Here is an 18,989-nt window from a genome sequence, read left to right as displayed (position 1 = left end):
CCCACCTCCTAGAGAAATGGAAATAAAAACAAAAGTAAACAAATGGGACCTAATGAAACTTAAAAGCTTTTGCGCAGCAAAGGAAACCATAAAGAAGACCAAAAGACAACCCTCAGAATGGGAGAAAATATTTGCAAATGAAGCAACTGACAAAGGATTAATCTCCAAAATTTATAAGCAGCTCATGCAGCTTAATAACAAAAAAACAAACAACCCAATCCAAAAATGGGCAGAAGACCTAAATAGACATTTCTCCAAAGAAGATATACAGAGTGCCAACAAACACATGAAAGAATGCTCAACATCACTAATCATTAGAGAAATGCAAATCAAAACTACAGTGAGATATCATCTCACACCAGTCAGAATGGCCATCATCAAAAAATCTAGAAACAATAAACGCTGGAGAGGGTGTGAAGAAAAGGGAACCCTCTTACACTGTTGGTGGGAATGTAAATTGATACAGCCACTGTGGAGAACAGTATGGAGATTCCTTAAAAAGCTACGAATAGAACTACCATATGACCCAGCAATCCCACTACTGGGCATATACCCTGAGAAAACCATAATTCAAAAAGAGTCATGTACCAAAATGTTCATTGCAGCTCTATTTACAATAGCCCAGAGATGGAAACAACCTAAGTGTCCATCATCAGATGAATGGATAAAGAAGATGTGGCACATACATACAATGGAATATTACTCAGCCATAAAAAGAGACGAAATTGAGCTATTTGTAATGAGGTGGATAGACCTAGAGTCTGTCATACAGAGTGAAGTAAGTCAGTAAGAGAGAGACAAATACCGTATGCTAACACATATATATGGAATTTAAGAAAAAAAAAATGTCATGAAAAACCTACGGGTGAAACAGGAATAAAGACACAGACTTACTAGAGAATGGACTTGAGGCTATGGGGAGGGGGAAGGGTAAACGGTGACAAAGCGATAAAGAGGCATGGACATATATACACTACCAAACGTAAGGTAGATAGCTAGTGGGAAGCAGCCGCATAGCACAGGGAGATCAGCTCGGTGCTTTGTGACCGCCTGGAGGGGTGGGATAGGGAGGGTGGGAGGGAGGGAGACGCAAGCGGGAAGAGATATGGGAACATATGTATATATATAACTGATTCATTTTGTTGTGAAGCTGAAACTAACATACCATTGTAAAGCCATTATACTCCAATAAAGATGTTTAAAAAAATAATAATAAAAATCCATTTCCAAGAAACATAATTATTGAAAAGAGTGTTACTGTTTTCTCTTTTTGCAAATCTCTTTTGATGTCTGGTTTAGTAGGAAGCAGCTAGATTCTCATTTCTGCTTCTTCATTCAGTGTGTTGCTTTATGTTCCTTTGGTTGAAATCTATGAAGAAACTCCAGCCTCATACAGTTATGTAGTTGAAAAAAATTATGTAGTTGAGGAGTGTTATAATAGTCTTCTCAGATAATTTTGGATGTTCTTTGGTGCTACACCAAATCTTGAAAAGCAGTCATTTCTTAAATGTTAATTGCACTTGGAACCTGAAATCCTATCAATGAATTTTTTATACTCTGTTACATTAAAACCCATTGATCTATGTATCCTTTAAATGTATCTGGTACCCATACATGATTTTTATAACATCAGACATTGGAAATTTACAAAACAATGGTTCTGAGTGTACATATCTTAAAAATACTCACACATTTCACTATAACATATTAATAAGTCAAATTTATTAATATTACCAGTGGTCTCAAGTTCATGGTAGTGAATATGTTTTCCAAAATTTTAATTTTCATTTGAAAGCCCAAATTTTGTCATTGGTACCAAATAATGCCGTTTGTTTTCCTGGAAGTAATAGGCCCTCTGCTCATTTTTGAGACAGTGTCTGCCAAGTATCTTAGCCTGAATAACCATAGTTTGTTTGGCAGTTAATCTGTCAAGTAAAAACAGTGTTCCAGGAAAAAGGCATCAACACTGACTTACAACTCAAACAATTGTTTTTTCTCAAGAAAAAACATGTACCATACCCTCATACTTAGGTACAGTAGAAGTTCTTTATGCATATTTTCCATTTTGCCACAAATAATATTTAAGTAAAATGTATTCAAAGATTGGGTTTTAATAAAATTAACAATTTAAACTATTTTCAGGACTCTTCTAAGTGAAACAATTTCTTTCCTGTGAGTTTGGTGTCAATGCCTTGATTTGTATCAAGGTTACAGTAGTTTTAGCCACCATTACTTTTTTTTTTTTTTTTAATTTTTGAATTTTATTTAATTTATTTTTTTATACAGCAGGTTCTTATTAGTCATCCATTTTATACACATCAGTGTGTACATGTCAATCCCAATCTCCCAATTCATCACATCTCCACCCCCTGCCCCCGCTGCTTTACCCCCTTGGTGTCCATACGTTTGTTCTCTACATCTGTGTCTCTATTTCTGCCGTGAAAACCAGTTCATCTGTGCCATCTTCTAGGTTCCACATATATGTATTAATATATGATATTTGTTTTTCTCTTTTTGACTTACTTCACTCTGTATGACAGTCTCTAGATCCATCCACGTCTCAACAAATGACCCAATTTCGTTCCTTTTTATGACTGAGTAATATTCCATTGTATATATGTACCACAGCTTCTTTATCCATTCATCTGTCGATGGACATTTAGGTTGCTTCCATGACCTAGCTACTGTAAATAGTGCTGCAATGAACATTGGGGTGCATGTTTCTTTTTGAATTATGGTTTTCTCTGGGTATATGCCCAGTGGTGGGATTGTTGGATCATATGTTAATTCTATTTTTAGTTTTTTAAGGAACCTCCATACTGTTCTCCAGAGTGGCTGTATCAATTTACATTCCCACCAACAGTGCAAGAGGGTTCCCTTTTCTCCACACCCTCTCCAGCATTTGTTGTTTGTAGATTTTCTGATGATGCCCATTTTAACCGGTGTGAGGTGATACCTCATTGTAGTTTTGATTTGCATTTCTCTAATAATTAATGATGTTGAGCAGCTTTTCATGTGCCTCTTGGCCATCTGTATGTCTTCTTTGGAAAATGTCTATTTAGGTCTTCTACCCATTATTGAATTGGGTTGTTTGTTTTTTTAGTATTGAGATGCATGAGCTGTTTATATATTTAGGAGATTAATCCTTTGTCCGTCGATTCGTTTGCAAATATTTTCTCCCATTCTGAGGGATGTCTTTTCGTCTTGTTTATGGTTTCCTTTGCTGTGCAAAAGCTTTGAAGTTTCATTAGGTCCCATTTGGGTTTTTTTGTTTCTATTTCCATTAGGAGGTGGATCAAAAAAGATCTTGCTGTGATTTATGTCAAAGAGTGTTCTGCCTATATTTTCCTCTAAGAGTTTTAGAGTGTCCGGTCTTACATTTAGGTCTCTAACCCATTTTGAGTTTATTTTTTTGTATGGTGTTAGGGAGTGTTCTAATTTCATTCTTTTACATGTAGCTGTCCACTTTTCCCAGCAACACTTATTGAAGAGACTTTCTTTTCTCCATTGTATATCCCTGCCTCCTTTGTCATAGATTAGTTGACCATAGGTGCATGGGTTTATCTCTGGGCTTTCTATCTTGTTCCATTGATCTATGTTTCTGTTTTTGTGCCAGTACCATACTGTCTTGATTACTGTAGTTTTAGTATAGTCTGAAGTCAGGGAGTCTGATTCCTCCAGCTCCGATTTTTTCCCCTCAAGACTGCTTTAGCTATTAGGGGTCTTTTGTGTCTCCATACAAATTTTAAGATTTTTTTGTTCTAGTTCTGTAAAACATGCCATTGGTAATTTCATAGGGATTGCACTGAATCTTTAGATTGCTTTGAGTAGTATAGTCATTTTTACAATATTGATTCTTCCAATCCAAGAACACAGTATATCTCTCCATCTGTTCGTATCATCTTTAATGTCTTTCATCACTGTCTTATAGTTTTCTGCATACAGGTCTTTTGTCTCCCAAGGTAGGTTTATTCCTAGGTATTTTATTCTTTTCATTGCAGTGGTAAATAGGAGTGTTTCCTTAATTTCTCTTTCAGATTTTTCATCATTAGTGTATAGTAATGCAAGAGATTTCTGTGCCTTAATTTTGTATCCTGCAACTTTACCGTATTCATTGATTAGCACTAGTAGTCTTCTGGTGGCGTCTTTAGGATTCTCTATGTATAGTATCCTGTCATCTGCAAACAGTGACAGTTTTACTTCTTCTTTTCCAATTTGTATTCCTTTTATTTCTTTTCCTTCTCTGATTGCCATGGCTAGGACTTCCAAAACTATGTTTAGTAGTAGTGGTGAGAGTGGACATCCTTGTCTTGTTCCTGATCTTAGAGGAAATGCTTTCAGTTTTTCACCACTGAGAATGATGTTGGCTGTGGGTTTGTCATATATGGCCTTTATTATGTTGAGGTAGGTTCCCTCTATGCCCACTTTCTGGAGGGTTTTTATCATAAATAGGTGTTGAATTTTGTCAAAAGCTTTTTCTGCATCTATTGACATGATCATATGGTTTTTATTCTTCAGTTTGTTAATATGGTGTATCACATTGATTGATTTGCATATATTGAAGAATCCTTGCATCCCTGGGATAAATCCCACTTGATCATGGTGTATGACCCTTTTAATGTATTGTTGGATTCTGTTTGCTAGTATTTTGATGAGGAATTTTGCATGTATATTCATCAGTGATATTGGTCTGTAATTTTCTTTTTTTGTAGTACCTTTGTCTGCTTTTGGTATCAGGGTGCTGGTGGCCTTGGAGAATGAGTTTGGGAGTGTTCCTTCCTCTGCAATTTTTTGGAAGAGTTTGAGAAGGATGGGTGTTAGTTCTGTAAATGTTTGATGGAATTCACCTGTGAAGCCATCTGGTCCTGGACTTTTGTTTGTTGGAAGATTTTTAATCACAGTTTCAATTTCATTACTTGTAATTGGTCTGTTCATATTTTCTATTTCTTCCTGGTTCAGTCTTGGAAGGTTGTACCTTTCTAAGAATTTGTCCATTTCTTCCAGGTTGTCCATTTTATTGGCATAGAGTTGCTTGTAGTAGTCTCTTAGGATGCTTTGTATTTCTATGGTGTCTGTTGTAACTTCTCCTTTTTCATTTCTAATTTCATTGATTTGACTTCTCTCCCTCTTTTTCTTGATGAGTCTGGCTAATGGTTTATCAATTTTGTTTATCTTCTCAAAGAACCAGCTTTTAGTTTTATTGATCTTTGCTATTGTTTCCTTTGTTTCTATTTCATTTATTTCTGCTCTGATCTTTATGATTTCTTTCCTTCTACTAACTTTGGGTTTTGTTTGTTCTTCTTTCTCTAGTTCCTTTAGGTGTAAGGTTAGATTGTTTATTTGAGATTTTTCTTGTTTCTTGAGGTAGGCTTGTATAGCTATAAACTTCCCTCTTAGAACTGCTTTTGCTGCATCCCATAGGTTTTGGAGCATCGTGTTTTCATTGTCATTTGTCTCTAGGTATTTTTTGATTTCCTCTTTGATTTCTTCAGTGATGTCTTGGTTATTTAGTAATGTATTGTTTAGCCTCCATGTGTTTGTGTTTTTTACATTTCTTTCCCTGTAATTCGTTTCTAATCTCATAGCGTTGTGGTCAGAAAAGATGCTTGATATGATTTCAATTTTCTTAAATTTACTGAGGCTTGATTTGTGACCCAAGATATGATCTCTCCTGGAGAATATTCTGTGCGCACTTGAGAAGAATGTGTAATCTGTTGTTTTTGGATGGAATGTCCTATAATTATCAGTTAAATCTATCTGGTCTATTGTGTCATTTAAAGCTTCTGTTTCCTTATTTATTTTCATTTTGGATGATCTGTCCATTGGTGTAAGTGAGGTGTTAAAGTCCTTGACTATTATTGTGTTACTGTCGATTTCCTCTTTTATAGCTGTTAGCAATTGCCTTATGTACTGAGGTGCTCCTATGTTGGGTGCATATATATTTATAATTGTTATATCTTCTTCTTGGATTGATCCCTTGATCATTATATAGTGTCTTTCCTTGTCTCTTGTAACATTCTTTATTTTAAAGTCTATTTTATCTGATATGAGTATTGCTGCTGCAGCTTTCTTTTGATTTCCATTTGCATGGAATATCTTTTTCCATCCCCTCACTTTCAGTCTGTTGTGTCCCTAGGTCTGAAGTGGGTCTCTTGTAGACAGCATATATATGGGTCTTGTTTTTGTAGCCATTCAGCAAGCCTGTGTCTTTTGGTTGGAGCATTTAATCCATTCACGTTGAAGGTAATTATCGATATGTTTGTTCCTATGACCATTTTCTTAATTGTTTTGGGTTTTTTTTTTTTTTTTAGGTCCTTTTCTTCTCTTGTGTTTCCCACTTAGAGAAGTTTCTTTAGCATTTGTTGTAGAGCTGGTTTGGTAGTGCTGAATTCTCTTAGCTTTTGCTTGTCTGTAAGGCTTTTGATTTCTCCATCGAATCTGAGATCCTTGCTGGGTAGAGTAATCTTAGTTGTAGGTTCTTCCCTTTCATCACTTTAAGTATATCATGCCACTCCCTTCTGGCTTGTAGAGTTTCTGCTGAGAAATCAGCTCTTAACCTTATGGGAGCTCCCTTGTATGTTATTTGTCAGTTTTCCCTTGCTGCTTTCAATAATTTTTGTCTTTAATTTTTGCCAATTTGATTACTATATGTCTTGGCATGTTTCTCCTTGGGTTTATCGTCTATGGGACTCACTGCGCTTCCTGGACTTGAGTGGCTATTTCCTTTCCCGTGTTAGGGAAGTTTTCGACTATAATCTCTTCAAATATTTTCTCGGGTCCTTTCTCTCTCTCTTCTTCTTCTGGGACCCCTATAATGTGAATGTTGTTGCGTTTAATATTTTCCCAGGGGTCTCTTAGGCTGTCTTCATTTCTTTTCATTCTTTTTTCTTTATTCTGTTCTGTGGCAGTGAATTCCACCATTCTGTCTTCCAGGTCACTTATCTGTTCTTCTGCCTCAGTTATTCTGCTATTGTTTCCTTCTAGTGTAGTTTTCATTTCAGTTATTGTATTGTTCATCTCTGTTTGTTTGTACTTTAATTCTTCTAGGTCTTTGTTAAACATTTCTTGCATCTTCTCGATCTTTGCCTCCATTCATTTTCCAAGGTCCTGGATCATCTTCACTATCATTATTCTGAATTCTTTTCCTGGAAGGTTGCCTGTCTCCACTTCATTTAGTTGTTTTCTGGGGTTTTATCTTGTTCCTTCATCTGGTACATAGCCCTCTGCCTTTTCTTCTTGTCTATCTTTCTGTGAATGTGGCTTTTGTTCTACAGGCTGCAGGATTGGAGTTCTTGCTTCTGCTGTCTGCCCTCTGGTGGATGAGGCTATCTAAGAGGCTTGTGCAAGTTTCCTGATGGGAGGGACTGGTCCACCATTACTTTTACACTGTCAGTGCAAACATAAACACAGTGAAAAGAGCGAATAATGTCTTAGTATTATTGTAAAATTGTTTTGAACACCCAGGCATCACCCTGAAAAGATCTTGGGGACTCCCTGGAGTCTGTAGACCACACTTTGAGAAAATCTGATCTATAAAATGATGCTAGTATAGAGTGCCAGCCCTATTATCCCTTCAAAAAAACTTCAGTGCTCAGCTCACCATCTTCCTCTCTACTCCAGTTCCTCTCATCATGCTGGGAGACCTCAGCATCCCTATAAATGAACCATCCAATGCTCTGCACTCTCAGTTGCTCCTTTTCTTCCTCTCCAATGACCCTTTTCTTCACTCTATTATCTTCCATGTTTTCATCCTGGACTTTCTTACTCTCTGAAACAGCTTCTCCTCCAAATCACTAATTCATGAGTCACCTGCAAATAGTTATCTGGGGCTCCACAGCCTCATCTCCTTCTATATCTATATGCTTAAGGATTCCCATGCACTTTTCTTGGACCTCATTGTGGCCTCCATTGACACCTAAGCTTTCTCTCTATCAATAAGACCTCTCCTATCTTCATTTTCCTTTATAATCAGTTTTGATTTCGTGATCCATCATTTTAAAATTTTAATTATGTCCTGAATTCCTGGACCCCACTGTTCCCTTGATCACACCTACCTGTAAAACCCAATCGTGAAAGAATCCAACTACCTTTCTCCTGGGCGACTCCTAGGTATCTTTCAGTCTCATCATAAACATCGGTTTCTTAGGAAAACATTTCTCAACACCCAGACTGATAGATATCTCCCTTCATATGATTTGTCAGTCTCTGCACATCTTCTTCTCAACACTTAATTTTCATACTTATAGTGTTTGTATAATTTCTGCCTTCTCCACCAGATCATAATCTCTATGGAAGCAGGTACTTGTACTGTTCATATGTTTGCTACTGAACTCCTGGCACTTATCATGGTGCCAGACCCAAGGAAGGTGGTCAGTAAATATTTAGGAGAGGAAAGAAAATAAGGGAGAAAAGGAGGGAGAAAGTGAGGGAGGGAGAGGGGGGAAGGAAGGAAGGGAGGAAGGAAGGAACGAAGGAAGGAAGAAAGGATAAAAAGGGGATAGAAGGAATGAAGCCAATATATGGGAAATAGAATGACATTGTTTAGAAATTTATTTGAACCTAATTTCCAGTTAGAATCTAATTAAATGATCCTGGTGTCTAGACATTCAGATGGCTCAAGGTTTGGTCCATATGTCATTTTTCTGATAGATTGTCCTAATAATAAAAGTGTGAAGCATAGAAACACGGAGAAAAACAAGAGTTCTGATCACTAAAACGTGGGAGAGAAGTTACAGGGAGGAGGTTTGGGAGCAGAAAATGACTCCAGTGTTAGTTCTGCGTCTCACTGTAGAATTGTCAAGATAATATCATTGTAAGCCCATAGAGACTGCATTATGATGTCAAAATGGAAGGAAACAGTGTTAATAGATGGAAGCAAAAGCTTAGAGCAGCGCTGTGTTGCTGTAGTTTTAAAAGCTTTGTGACGTGATGTCTAGACAGAGGAACACGGTCATGCTATCACTGAAGCAAGGCTACAGAAGGTACACAAGGACCATTCATTAAGTCATTACAGGGCTCCAACCTTTTAGCCAATATCAATATGACGGGCATCTTCTCTTATCGTTCCAATGAATTTTTTAAAGTAGTTTATTTTTTGTTGATTATAAAAGTCATACGTTCTCCTAAAGAGAACATCGAAAAGATTATAAAAGAAAAAAATTGCCCCACATTCCACCACCATTAATACTTTGTTATATTTCCTTTCATTCTTAATTTTTATAACATAGTTGAGGTCATACTATTACATTTTTATATCTTTATTTTTCCATTTAATATTATCAGAGAAATGTAAACTTTTTATGATGACTGCACATTGTTCCATTCCACTAACATTAAACAATTAGAGTACTGAGCACCCAGTTTTTCTGTATTCTAAGTTACTTACTGAAGATACTTCCTGTAGAATAGGATGGCTGGGTTGAAGGATACAAATGGTTTCAAAGCTTATGACACATACGGCCAAATGGCTTTCCAAAAGAACCGCATCAATTTTTCAATTACTTCAGGAACATTTAATAAATCTGTGGCCTAGTAAATCTTGGCAAATAGTTTGAAAGCATCTTCCAGCTACTGAAAATTTACTCAAGCAGGGAGAGAGTTAACGTAGAGCAGTAAGATTCAGGAGTCTTTGATTCTAGTCTTTAGTTGGCATCTACCTTGCTGTGCCACTATGAGCAAGTTTCTTTAACTGTCTGGCTATTAAGTTTTTCATCTGTAGAATCACCACAAGGGAATATAGTGCTATGTGCAGGGTTCCCAAAGTATGCTCTGTGGAGTACTAGTTCCTGAGATACGCACTAGAGGTGAGGAGGAAAAGAAGTAAAGTTACCTGGTCAAATACATTTGGATAAATTGTATACAACATACTGCTCTTGGAGATTTAAAATGCCCAACAACACATTAAGGCTCTGAAAAGTTCTGCATTTTAATTTACTTAACAGAGCATTTACCCAATTTGTGACTATAGGTCATTTTTTTCTTTCATGTAATATCTGTAAGACTATTTAACACAGTTGAAGAAGCACTGATGTAACAGAAAGGGCTTTCGAGTCTACCAAACATGCATTTAAATCCAGTTTCTGCTATTTATAGCTAAAAAATAGAGATAATAATAACTTGTGAGACTGTTTTGAATATGGAGTGAGATTACATATGCAAAGCATGGAAAGCCCCAAGCATCAGCCTGACATACATGTTAGTTTCTTCTCTCTAACCTTCTCAACCCCAGACATGCGCATCAAACCACTCCATCTTCATCAAAAACATATTGAATGCCTGTGCTGTGGAGGGCTGGGGACTAGTGAGATGCTTTCCATCTGCCTTTTTCGATAGGGTGGCATTTTGGGCAAAAGGCCTCAAATGGCCTAAAACCTAGACTTGAACATGTAACCTGTGAGTCAAATGCTTGACTGTAGAACGTGGCCACCTCAGCAATTTAGATCACAAAATAATTAATTAGCTACCCATCCCAGGCTAGGTCAGAAGGCCCGACCCTGATTATTTCCAGTGGGTCATCCTAATAAATAGGCTCAGCTTATATTCAAGACTGATTGTCACTAATTATATAACCTGGAGCTACTCCCATTCAGTTACATGGGAATGACATCATGAAACATATTTAAAATTTGACCTTGAAAGTGCTGAGTCTCTAGTGACCTCCATGTTGCTAAATCCAGTGGAAAGTTTTCCAGCTTGGTCTTAATTGCCCTCTGTTAACCATTGTTCCTTCTTGAAATCTTTCCTCGCTTGGACTTCTTCAGTACCACACTTCCTTGCCCCCTTCCTACCTCTGTGGCCAGTTCTCCTTGATGTGTCTGAAAACTAGAATTCCTCAGGGTGTAGTCTTGCCTTTCTTTTTTTGCTTTTCTCACTCTTAAGGAGGTGATATCCATTTCCTGGGTTTCACATACCACCTATGCTAATGCCTCCTAGATTTAGATCTTCAACCTGGACCACTGGTCAGAAATCCTGTTTTGTTTACCCAACTGCCCCATTTTATATCTCCACTAGGTGCCTGTCAGGCATGGCAAACTTAATGGCTCTGAATCGAAACTCTTAATTTTCTCCTTTTAACTGTTCCTCTCTCAATTTTATCCACATCAGTAAGTGAACTACCCTAACACACAGCTGCTTAAGCCAGATACCTGACAGTGGTCTTTAATTCCTTCCTTGCCCTCACCCCCATATACAGTCCTTTGGAAATTTCTGTCAATTTTGCTTTCAAGATATATCTCAAATATCTTCCCTTGTGCCTGCCTCAGCTGCCCCCGTCCTAATTTAAGGCACCGTTATCTCTCACCCGGATAATTGCTATGGCCTCCTATGGTCCAAGACATTCCACTTCAATTTCCTCCAATCCCTTCTCTGCACAGACACCAGGATGATTTTTTAAAATTAGAAATCAGATAATATCCCTCCTGTATAAGATCCTCCAGTTATTTTTGTTTGTTTGTTTGTTTTACTACACATAGACTAAAATCAAAATTCCTCACCATGGTGCCCAAGGTCCTCTGTGGTCTGGCCCCTGCCCACCTTTCTGACATCCTCTCAGGACTCGATCCCCTGGTCTCACGCTGCTCCCATCCTGCAGGTCCTCAAATGTGATGAGCCATTTCCTGCAGGGGGATCTTAGCATGTGCTGACCTTTCCACTCTCCCTACCCTTCACTTGGTTTCTCCTCACCATCCTTCGTATCTCAGCTTAAATCCGCCTCTGTAGAGAAGGCCCCAACCTGCCTATTTTTAGATTGCTCGATAGCCTCTATCAAAGGACCCTGTTTGCTTCCTTCATACTATTTATCACAATTTTTACTGAAATGTTTGGTTTACATGTTTATTGACTGATTCCATCACTACACTGTAAATTCCAGGAGGGTAAGGACATTATCTGTTTTGCTCATCACGTAGCACACCTGGAATATGTATTGAATGAATGAACAAAAGGAATGAATGAATGAATGAACAAATGAAAAAAAAGTGTCTACTGTGTTCCAGGTACACATAGAATTCCACACAGAACTTCTGGTTCTAAGCATGTTCCAGGCTCTCCTGCAATATACGCATAATGCTCTTTCCTCCACACTGAATAATCACACCTCATCCATCCGGTCAGACCTTCCCAGTTCAGTTAAGTCTCATGTCCCCCAGACGGTTTGCCTTGCCCTATGCTAACAAATGCCACATATGTAGAGCCTCCTACACTTTATTCCCACCCTTAGACTCCAAGTTCTGCAAGGCAGGGGTCATGACTCTGCTGACCACCACGGTCCCCTGAGCACAGTACCTGGCATACAGTGGGAACTCAATAAAAACTTTTGTATGAATATATTATCTCATTTGATCTTATGTTATATAATTTAAATTTTACTAGACCCCTGTGGAGTAAGAATTATTATACCTATTTTATAGATAAGTAAAACAGATTCAGAGGAAGATGAAATAATGTGGTTAAGGTTATATAGACAGTAAGAGGTAAAGCAAGAATTCAAGGGGCTTCCCTGGTGGCGCAGTGGTTGAGAGTCTGCCTGCCGATGCAGGGGACACGGGTTCGTGCCCCGGTCCGGGAGGATCCCACATGCCGCGGAGTGGCTGGGCCCGTGAGCCGTGGCCGCTGAGCCTGCGCGTCCGGAGCCTGTGCTCCGCAACGGGATAGGCCATAGCAGTGAGAGGCCCGCGTACCGCAAAAAAATAAAATAAAATAAAAAATAAAAACACATTCCAAGAAATACTATGAAGGATTTCTGACAAAAGGGAAATAGAGTAATAAAAGTAATTTTCTAAAAGCTTACCGTGTGCCAGTTTCTATGCTCATTGCTTTATATTAACTGTCTTAACTCCTGACAAGCACTCTATGAAATATGTATTGTCTCTGTTTTATAGATGAGAAAGTTAAGCCTTAGAGAGTTTAAGTAACTTACCCAAGTTCCATAGCCACTAAGTGGTGAAGACAGGATTTAAACCCAGCTTGATCTCACATCAAAGCCCACACCCAATGCTGCTTGAAGTATAGCTAAAGATTAGTTACCCCGAAAAGAAAAGTGTCCATAGTCCTGAGACTCACTTTGAGTCACATCCACTACTCTAATTGTTTATATTAGCTAAAATTTCATGCAGCCTGAATTCATGTTCATTTCCAGTCATCTGGACAGCTATAGAAAATATTCGCACGGCCCTGGCCTGGGTTACTTTGGTGAACACTTTGATGCCCATGAAACAATAAAATACAAAAGAAGATAGTGATTTAAATTTCCTTAGGATCCACTGCCTGTGTGACCTATTTAAAGAAGCAAACAGATCCCTGTGATTATCTTCTACGTTTGAGGTCTTTACTCATATTTCGTTAATCCCCCCTAAGGTATTTTGTTCATTCTTCATCAGTGGAAATGTTGGGTTGGAAATGTTATAAAAACCTTTAGGGGGGCTTCCCTGGTGGCGCAGTGGTTGAGAGTCCGCCTGCCGATGCAGGGGACACGGGTTCGTGCCCTGGTCCGGGAAGATCCCACATGCCGCGGAGCGGCTGGACCCATGAGCCATGGCTGCTGGGCCTGCGAGACCGGAGCCTGTGCTCCGCAACGGGAGAGGCCACAACAGTGAGAGGCCCACGTACCGCAAAAAACAACAACAACAACAACAAAACCCACAAAACCTTTGGGTGTCCTAATTCCAAATTAAATATTTGTTTTGCTTTTTTAAAAAACAAATTTATTGGAGTATAGTTGATTTACAATGTTTTGTTAGTTTCAGGTATACAGTAAGGTGAATCAGTTATGCATATACATATATCCACTCTTTTTTAGATTCTTTTCCCATATAGGTCATTACAGAGTATTGCGTAAGTTCCCTGTGCTATACAGTAGGTCATTATTAGTTATCTATTTTATATATAGTAGTGTGTATATGTCAACCCCAGTCTCCCAATTTACCCTCCTCCCCCTTACCCACCTGGTAACCATAAGTTTGTTTTCTACATCTGTGACTCTCTTTCTGTTTTGTAAATAAGTTCATTTGTACCATTTTTTTGGATTCCACATATAAGCGATATCATATGGTATTTGCCTTTGTCTGACTTACTTCACTCAGTATGATAATCTCTAGCTGCATCCATGTTGCTGCAAATAGCATGATTCCATTCTTTTTTATGGCTGGGTAATATTCCATCGTATATATGTACCATATCTTCTTTAGCCATTCCTTTAGCCATTCCTCTAGCCATTGATGGACATTTTGGTTGCTTCCATGTCCTGGCTGTTGTAAATAGTGCTTATCAAAATGGGTGCTCAGTTTTGAAAAGATTTTTTTTTTTCTGGTGGGTGAGGGTAGCAGTAATGGTGTAATAACACTGATCTGGGGATTAGAAGGCCTGACTGTACAACTAGGAAACTGGGTGACTGACATATCAAATTGCTTTGTTTCCTCTCTGGCTCTCAACTGGAGGGGATAATGATTACAACAGTCTTAGAGGGACATAATGAGGTTTAAATTGGTCAATATTCATAAAATGCCTAGAGGAGTGGTCTGGTTGTTATTTAATATTCCCCTTCTCTTTCTGGGACTCAATTTCCTTATCTGTAACATGAGTGGATTAAATTAGATGTCAAAGTCCTTCCTAATTCTAAAGACCTATGAAATAAAAGTGATGGAAGTAGCAAACAAGGATTTTGAGTTATTTTAAGTACATTAAAGTAAGGGCAATCATGGACATGATGAGAAGTGAAAGATATAAAAAAGTACCAGATGAAAGTTTTGAAGCTGAAAAATTATAAAAACCAAAATGAAAGATCCATTGGATGGGCTAAGAAGCAGATTAAATACTGCAAAAGAAAAGATCAGTAAACTTAAAGATATAGAAACTATCCAAAATGAAACAGAGAAAAAATACTGCCAGAAACAATAAAAAAAAGAACAGAGCCTCAGTGACCTGTGGAATAATATCAGGGAGTCGGGCATACCTGCGATCAGAAGCAGAGGAGAAAGTATGTGGCAGAAAACATGTTTGAATTAATAGTGGCAAAAATTTTTTCCCCAAATTTGATGAGAACTATAAACCCACAGAAGCACACCTAGGTACATCATAATCAAACTGCTAGAAATCAATGATAAAATAGTAAAGGAGTCCATAACAAAGTGGATCTCTCCTCAAAGATTATACAAGCTGAAGATAATGGAATGATATTAATGTCTGCAAAGTGATGTGGGAGGAAAAAAGGAAGCTTTCCACCTAGAATTTTATATTCATCAAAGATACCCTTCAAAATAAAGGCAAAATAAAGAGTTCTTCAGACTAACAAAAATGGATAACTCCCTCACCAAAATTCATTCTGCACTATAAGAAAGGTCAAAAGAAGTTACTCAGGAAGAATAAAAATGGGATCAGAAGTGGTATGATATCATTTGAAGGTAGGCTGTGATAAGTTAATGATGAATGTTGCAAAGCTTAGAGTAACAACCAAAATAAATAAGTAAACAAAGTAGAATTGCTAACAAATTATTTGGAATTAGAAAAAATATGAAATGCAAAAGATGACCAAAAAAAGGAGAAAAACAGAAACAAAGAACAGATGGGACAAATAGAAGGATGGCAAACCCAAACCCATGCATATCAGTAATTACATCTTATATAAGTTGTATAAATACTATGATTAAAAGACAGAGATTATTAGACTAGGTAATAAAGTAAGACCCATCTATATGCTATCTATATGAGGCATACTTTAAAATATAAAGAGTCAGATAGGTTAAAATAAAATATTGGGGAAAAAAATTGACCATGCAAATCCAGGGATAATGAAAGCCTTTCATAATGATAAAGGGGCAGATCATCTACAAATCTGTATGTAGATAGATAGATAGATAGACATAGAAAGACAAGTAGATAAACAGATAATAACAGAGCTTCAAAATACATGAAACAAAAACTGATAGAACTGAAAGGAGAAATAGGCAAATCCACAAATACACTTGGGGATGCAACATTCCTCCCTCAGTAATTGATAGACAAGGAGGTGAAAACTTGAGCAGCATTAATAACCAACTTAATGACTTAGAACTACACACAACAGACGAATACACACTTTGAAGTGCCTGTGACATATTCACTAAGATATATTCTTTGTCATAAAACGAATCTCAATAAATTAAAAGGATTGAAAATTTTTTTAACTTTTTAAAGCAACACACATGCTAAAATGTATTATTTGTATAAAACACATAAGAGAGAGTCATTGCTTTTTGAGGCTGAATATAACGTCTTTTCATCAACATCGTCTTAAAATACTTTTCTCAAACAACCACACTTTTCTAAGAATTTATAGTAATGGTATAATAACACACAGGCAATATACTTTATAATAATGGTAAATATGAGCTTATAAAAATAAATGTATACCATTAAAAATGTAAATGTATATCATCTGTTTTCAATGTTAGTGTTTATATTTTATTTGAGAAAAATAAATTGTTAGTTATTTTGCCATTGTTAATTTTTTTTAAAGTTTGAAGTGAGGCTAATCCAAAAGATCCATGCTAACTGGCACATTGCAATTTTTTTTCGTTGTTAAATTTTATTTTCGTTTTTTACATTGATTTTTATTGGAGTCTGGTTGCTTTACAATGTTGTTTTAGCTTCCACTGTACAGCAAAATGAATCAGCCATACACATACAGATATCCCCACCCTTTTGGGCTTCCCTCCCATTTAGGTTACCACAATGCATTAGGTAGAGTTCCCTGTGCTACACAGTATGTTCCCATCAGTTGTCTATTTTATACATTGTATCAATAATGTGTAGGCACATTACAAATTTATTCTAGTTTTTATCAACCATCAGAGAGATGAAAAATACCCCAAAAATGACCATGGCAATCACACACCACTACTGGCAACAGCTTTCACTGAAAACTTACTAAGTACCAGGCATTGTTCTAAATACTTTTTATGCATTTAATTCTTCCTCTTACTTGCCTCCCACTTTACAGTCCAGAAGACTTAAATAACTTGCCTAAGATTACACAAATAGGAAATGCCAGGGCCAGAATCTGAACCCAGTAAAGTTATTTCACCATGTAGTTTAGCATTTGCAAAGCCAGGGTCAGGCACGCTGGCATTAGACAAAAAGACCTTGTGACTTCCTACTTCAGCACTTTGTAACGTATTTAATTGGTTCTCTTTTGCCCTGACTTCAAATTTGCCTCTTCACTGGTCTTTCTTATTTGATAAGTTCAAACATCAAGACTCTTTGTTCATTTTCAAAAAGGATTACGATGATAAGCTTTTATAATTAAGAGTATCTCAGCAGAGATTTCCTTTGCCACAGTTCTCTTGCCTTTATCTTCTAATTATTAGAGATGAATTTTCTGATTTTTCAAAATTGTATTCGCTTTAAATACAAGTTGCAAATTAACTGCTTAGAAAAATGCCTTTCCCCCTTCTTAACTGTTACTTAAAGGAAATCTCTAATCTAGCATTGAAAAGCAATAATGGTTCAAAATTGAATCATCCAACAAGAATTTGAATAAAATAACTCTACTTAAAATCTTCAGTGTTTCGGAGAGAGGGACTTCTTTAAAGCTATCACAAAGGCAAAATAAGAGGCTGTTTAAGCACCACAAAATACTTAGTGTTAAGATTTAAAAAAAAAAACGACCGTGAAGCCAGTTTGGGATATTCAAGGAAATGGAATGGGTAAAATGCAATGTACATATGAAAATATCACTTCTATTTGTTACTCCATAGCAAAAGGTTAAGTCTTTTCTAGAATGAAATGACTCAGCATCTTTACAGTCTCTTGCTTTTCCCAAGATAATTTTATATACATTACCTAATTTTATCCTTCCCAAAACACTATGAGATGGGTATTCTTACACACAAATGGATAAGCAGAGGTTAATTGTCCAATATAACTCAAGAGAACTATTATTTATTAAGTTGAGTATCCTTTATATCCAAGATTTTATTTCATGTTCATTAACTCTTATAGAAGAGGCATTATTATTCTCATGTTACAGATCGGGAAGCAAGCACAAAGCGATTAGCTGATTTACTGCAGATCACCCAGCTCCTAAGTCTTGGAGCTGAGATTTGCACACAGGTCCCTCTGACACCAAGTGAATGCTCTTGTCACTGGCCTGAACTCCTTCACTGAATTAGTAATAATGTGGAAAGAGGTCACATTCCATCCTAAAACAGCCTGTTGCAAACATGAGAGTGTCTCAGTTCCCCACCAAGTAACCCCTCACTGCAAATTTTGCAGAAACTTTTGGCCAACTCACCAGTTCACCTTCTCCTGTATGGCTACCCCAGGCTGACAAGTCATCAAAGACAAGAGGAAAAAAGCAACAGCAAACATCTCATCCAGAAGCCACCACCCTATATTACCTAGAGAGGAATAAAACTCTTCAGGGAGTTGGAGTAAAAGAATCTACGGGCTGGGATCTATAAGATCTACCTAATGTTTGAAATGAACAGAACTCGCTCGATTCTCATTCAGATGTGGTTAATTACTTACCGGGGTATTGATTAGCCAAACGCCCTAAAATCCCAGACACCAAAGGCCACTGTCCTTCAGACCTTTGGAAAAGCAAAATATCCATATGGTTGAGGAAAGGAGGATATTTAACCAATTTCAGCTAAGCAAAGGGATCGTATTTTCAGAACGAGGCAAAAGCCAAACCAAGGTATAGCTCCAGAATTCATGGTCTTTGGGAGTAGCTCTTGGAACTTCTGAGGTTAGATCAATTTGTTTTGCAAGACTGAAACGAGGCTCATACTGGTGTTTCAGCTCTGCCGTAAACAGCCAGCAAAATATAGGAAATGCTAATAGTTACATGGGGAAGTTCTCCAATGTATTGTCAAACATCTGGAACCCGAGAAATGGGGGTAATTGACTGAACGTTCCACTTCTCGTCCAGACATTGGGCATCATTACCATCTAGCATATTTGTGTCTTCAGGGAACCACATGCCTTAAATGGACATCTCCAGAAGCATCCTCTAG

The 18,989-nt window shown here is 37.4% G+C and overlaps 1 protein-coding gene across 1 annotated transcript in view; it reads right to left on the bottom strand.

Annotated features, from left to right (window-relative positions):
• The window catches only part of C8A (complement C8 alpha chain), a 72,213-nt gene extending 53,748 nt beyond the window's left edge, over nucleotides 1–18,465 (bottom strand). Inside the window, exon 1 of the mRNA XM_060022772.1 lies at nucleotides 18,266–18,465. Coding sequence (XP_059878755.1) covers nucleotides 18,266–18,342 — 77 coding nt within the window. The 5' untranslated portion in view covers nucleotides 18,343–18,465. The remainder of the gene's footprint in view (nucleotides 1–18,265) is intronic.
• Between the last annotated feature and the right edge of the window lie 524 nt (nucleotides 18,466–18,989).

Source organism: Delphinus delphis, chromosome 1 (assembly GCF_949987515.2).
Source record: "Delphinus delphis chromosome 1, mDelDel1.2, whole genome shotgun sequence".
Classification (NCBI taxonomy): Eukaryota; Metazoa; Chordata; class Mammalia; order Artiodactyla; family Delphinidae; genus Delphinus; species Delphinus delphis.
Note: the sequence above shows the minus strand (reverse complement) of the source record. Positions and strands in the feature narration are given on the sequence as shown.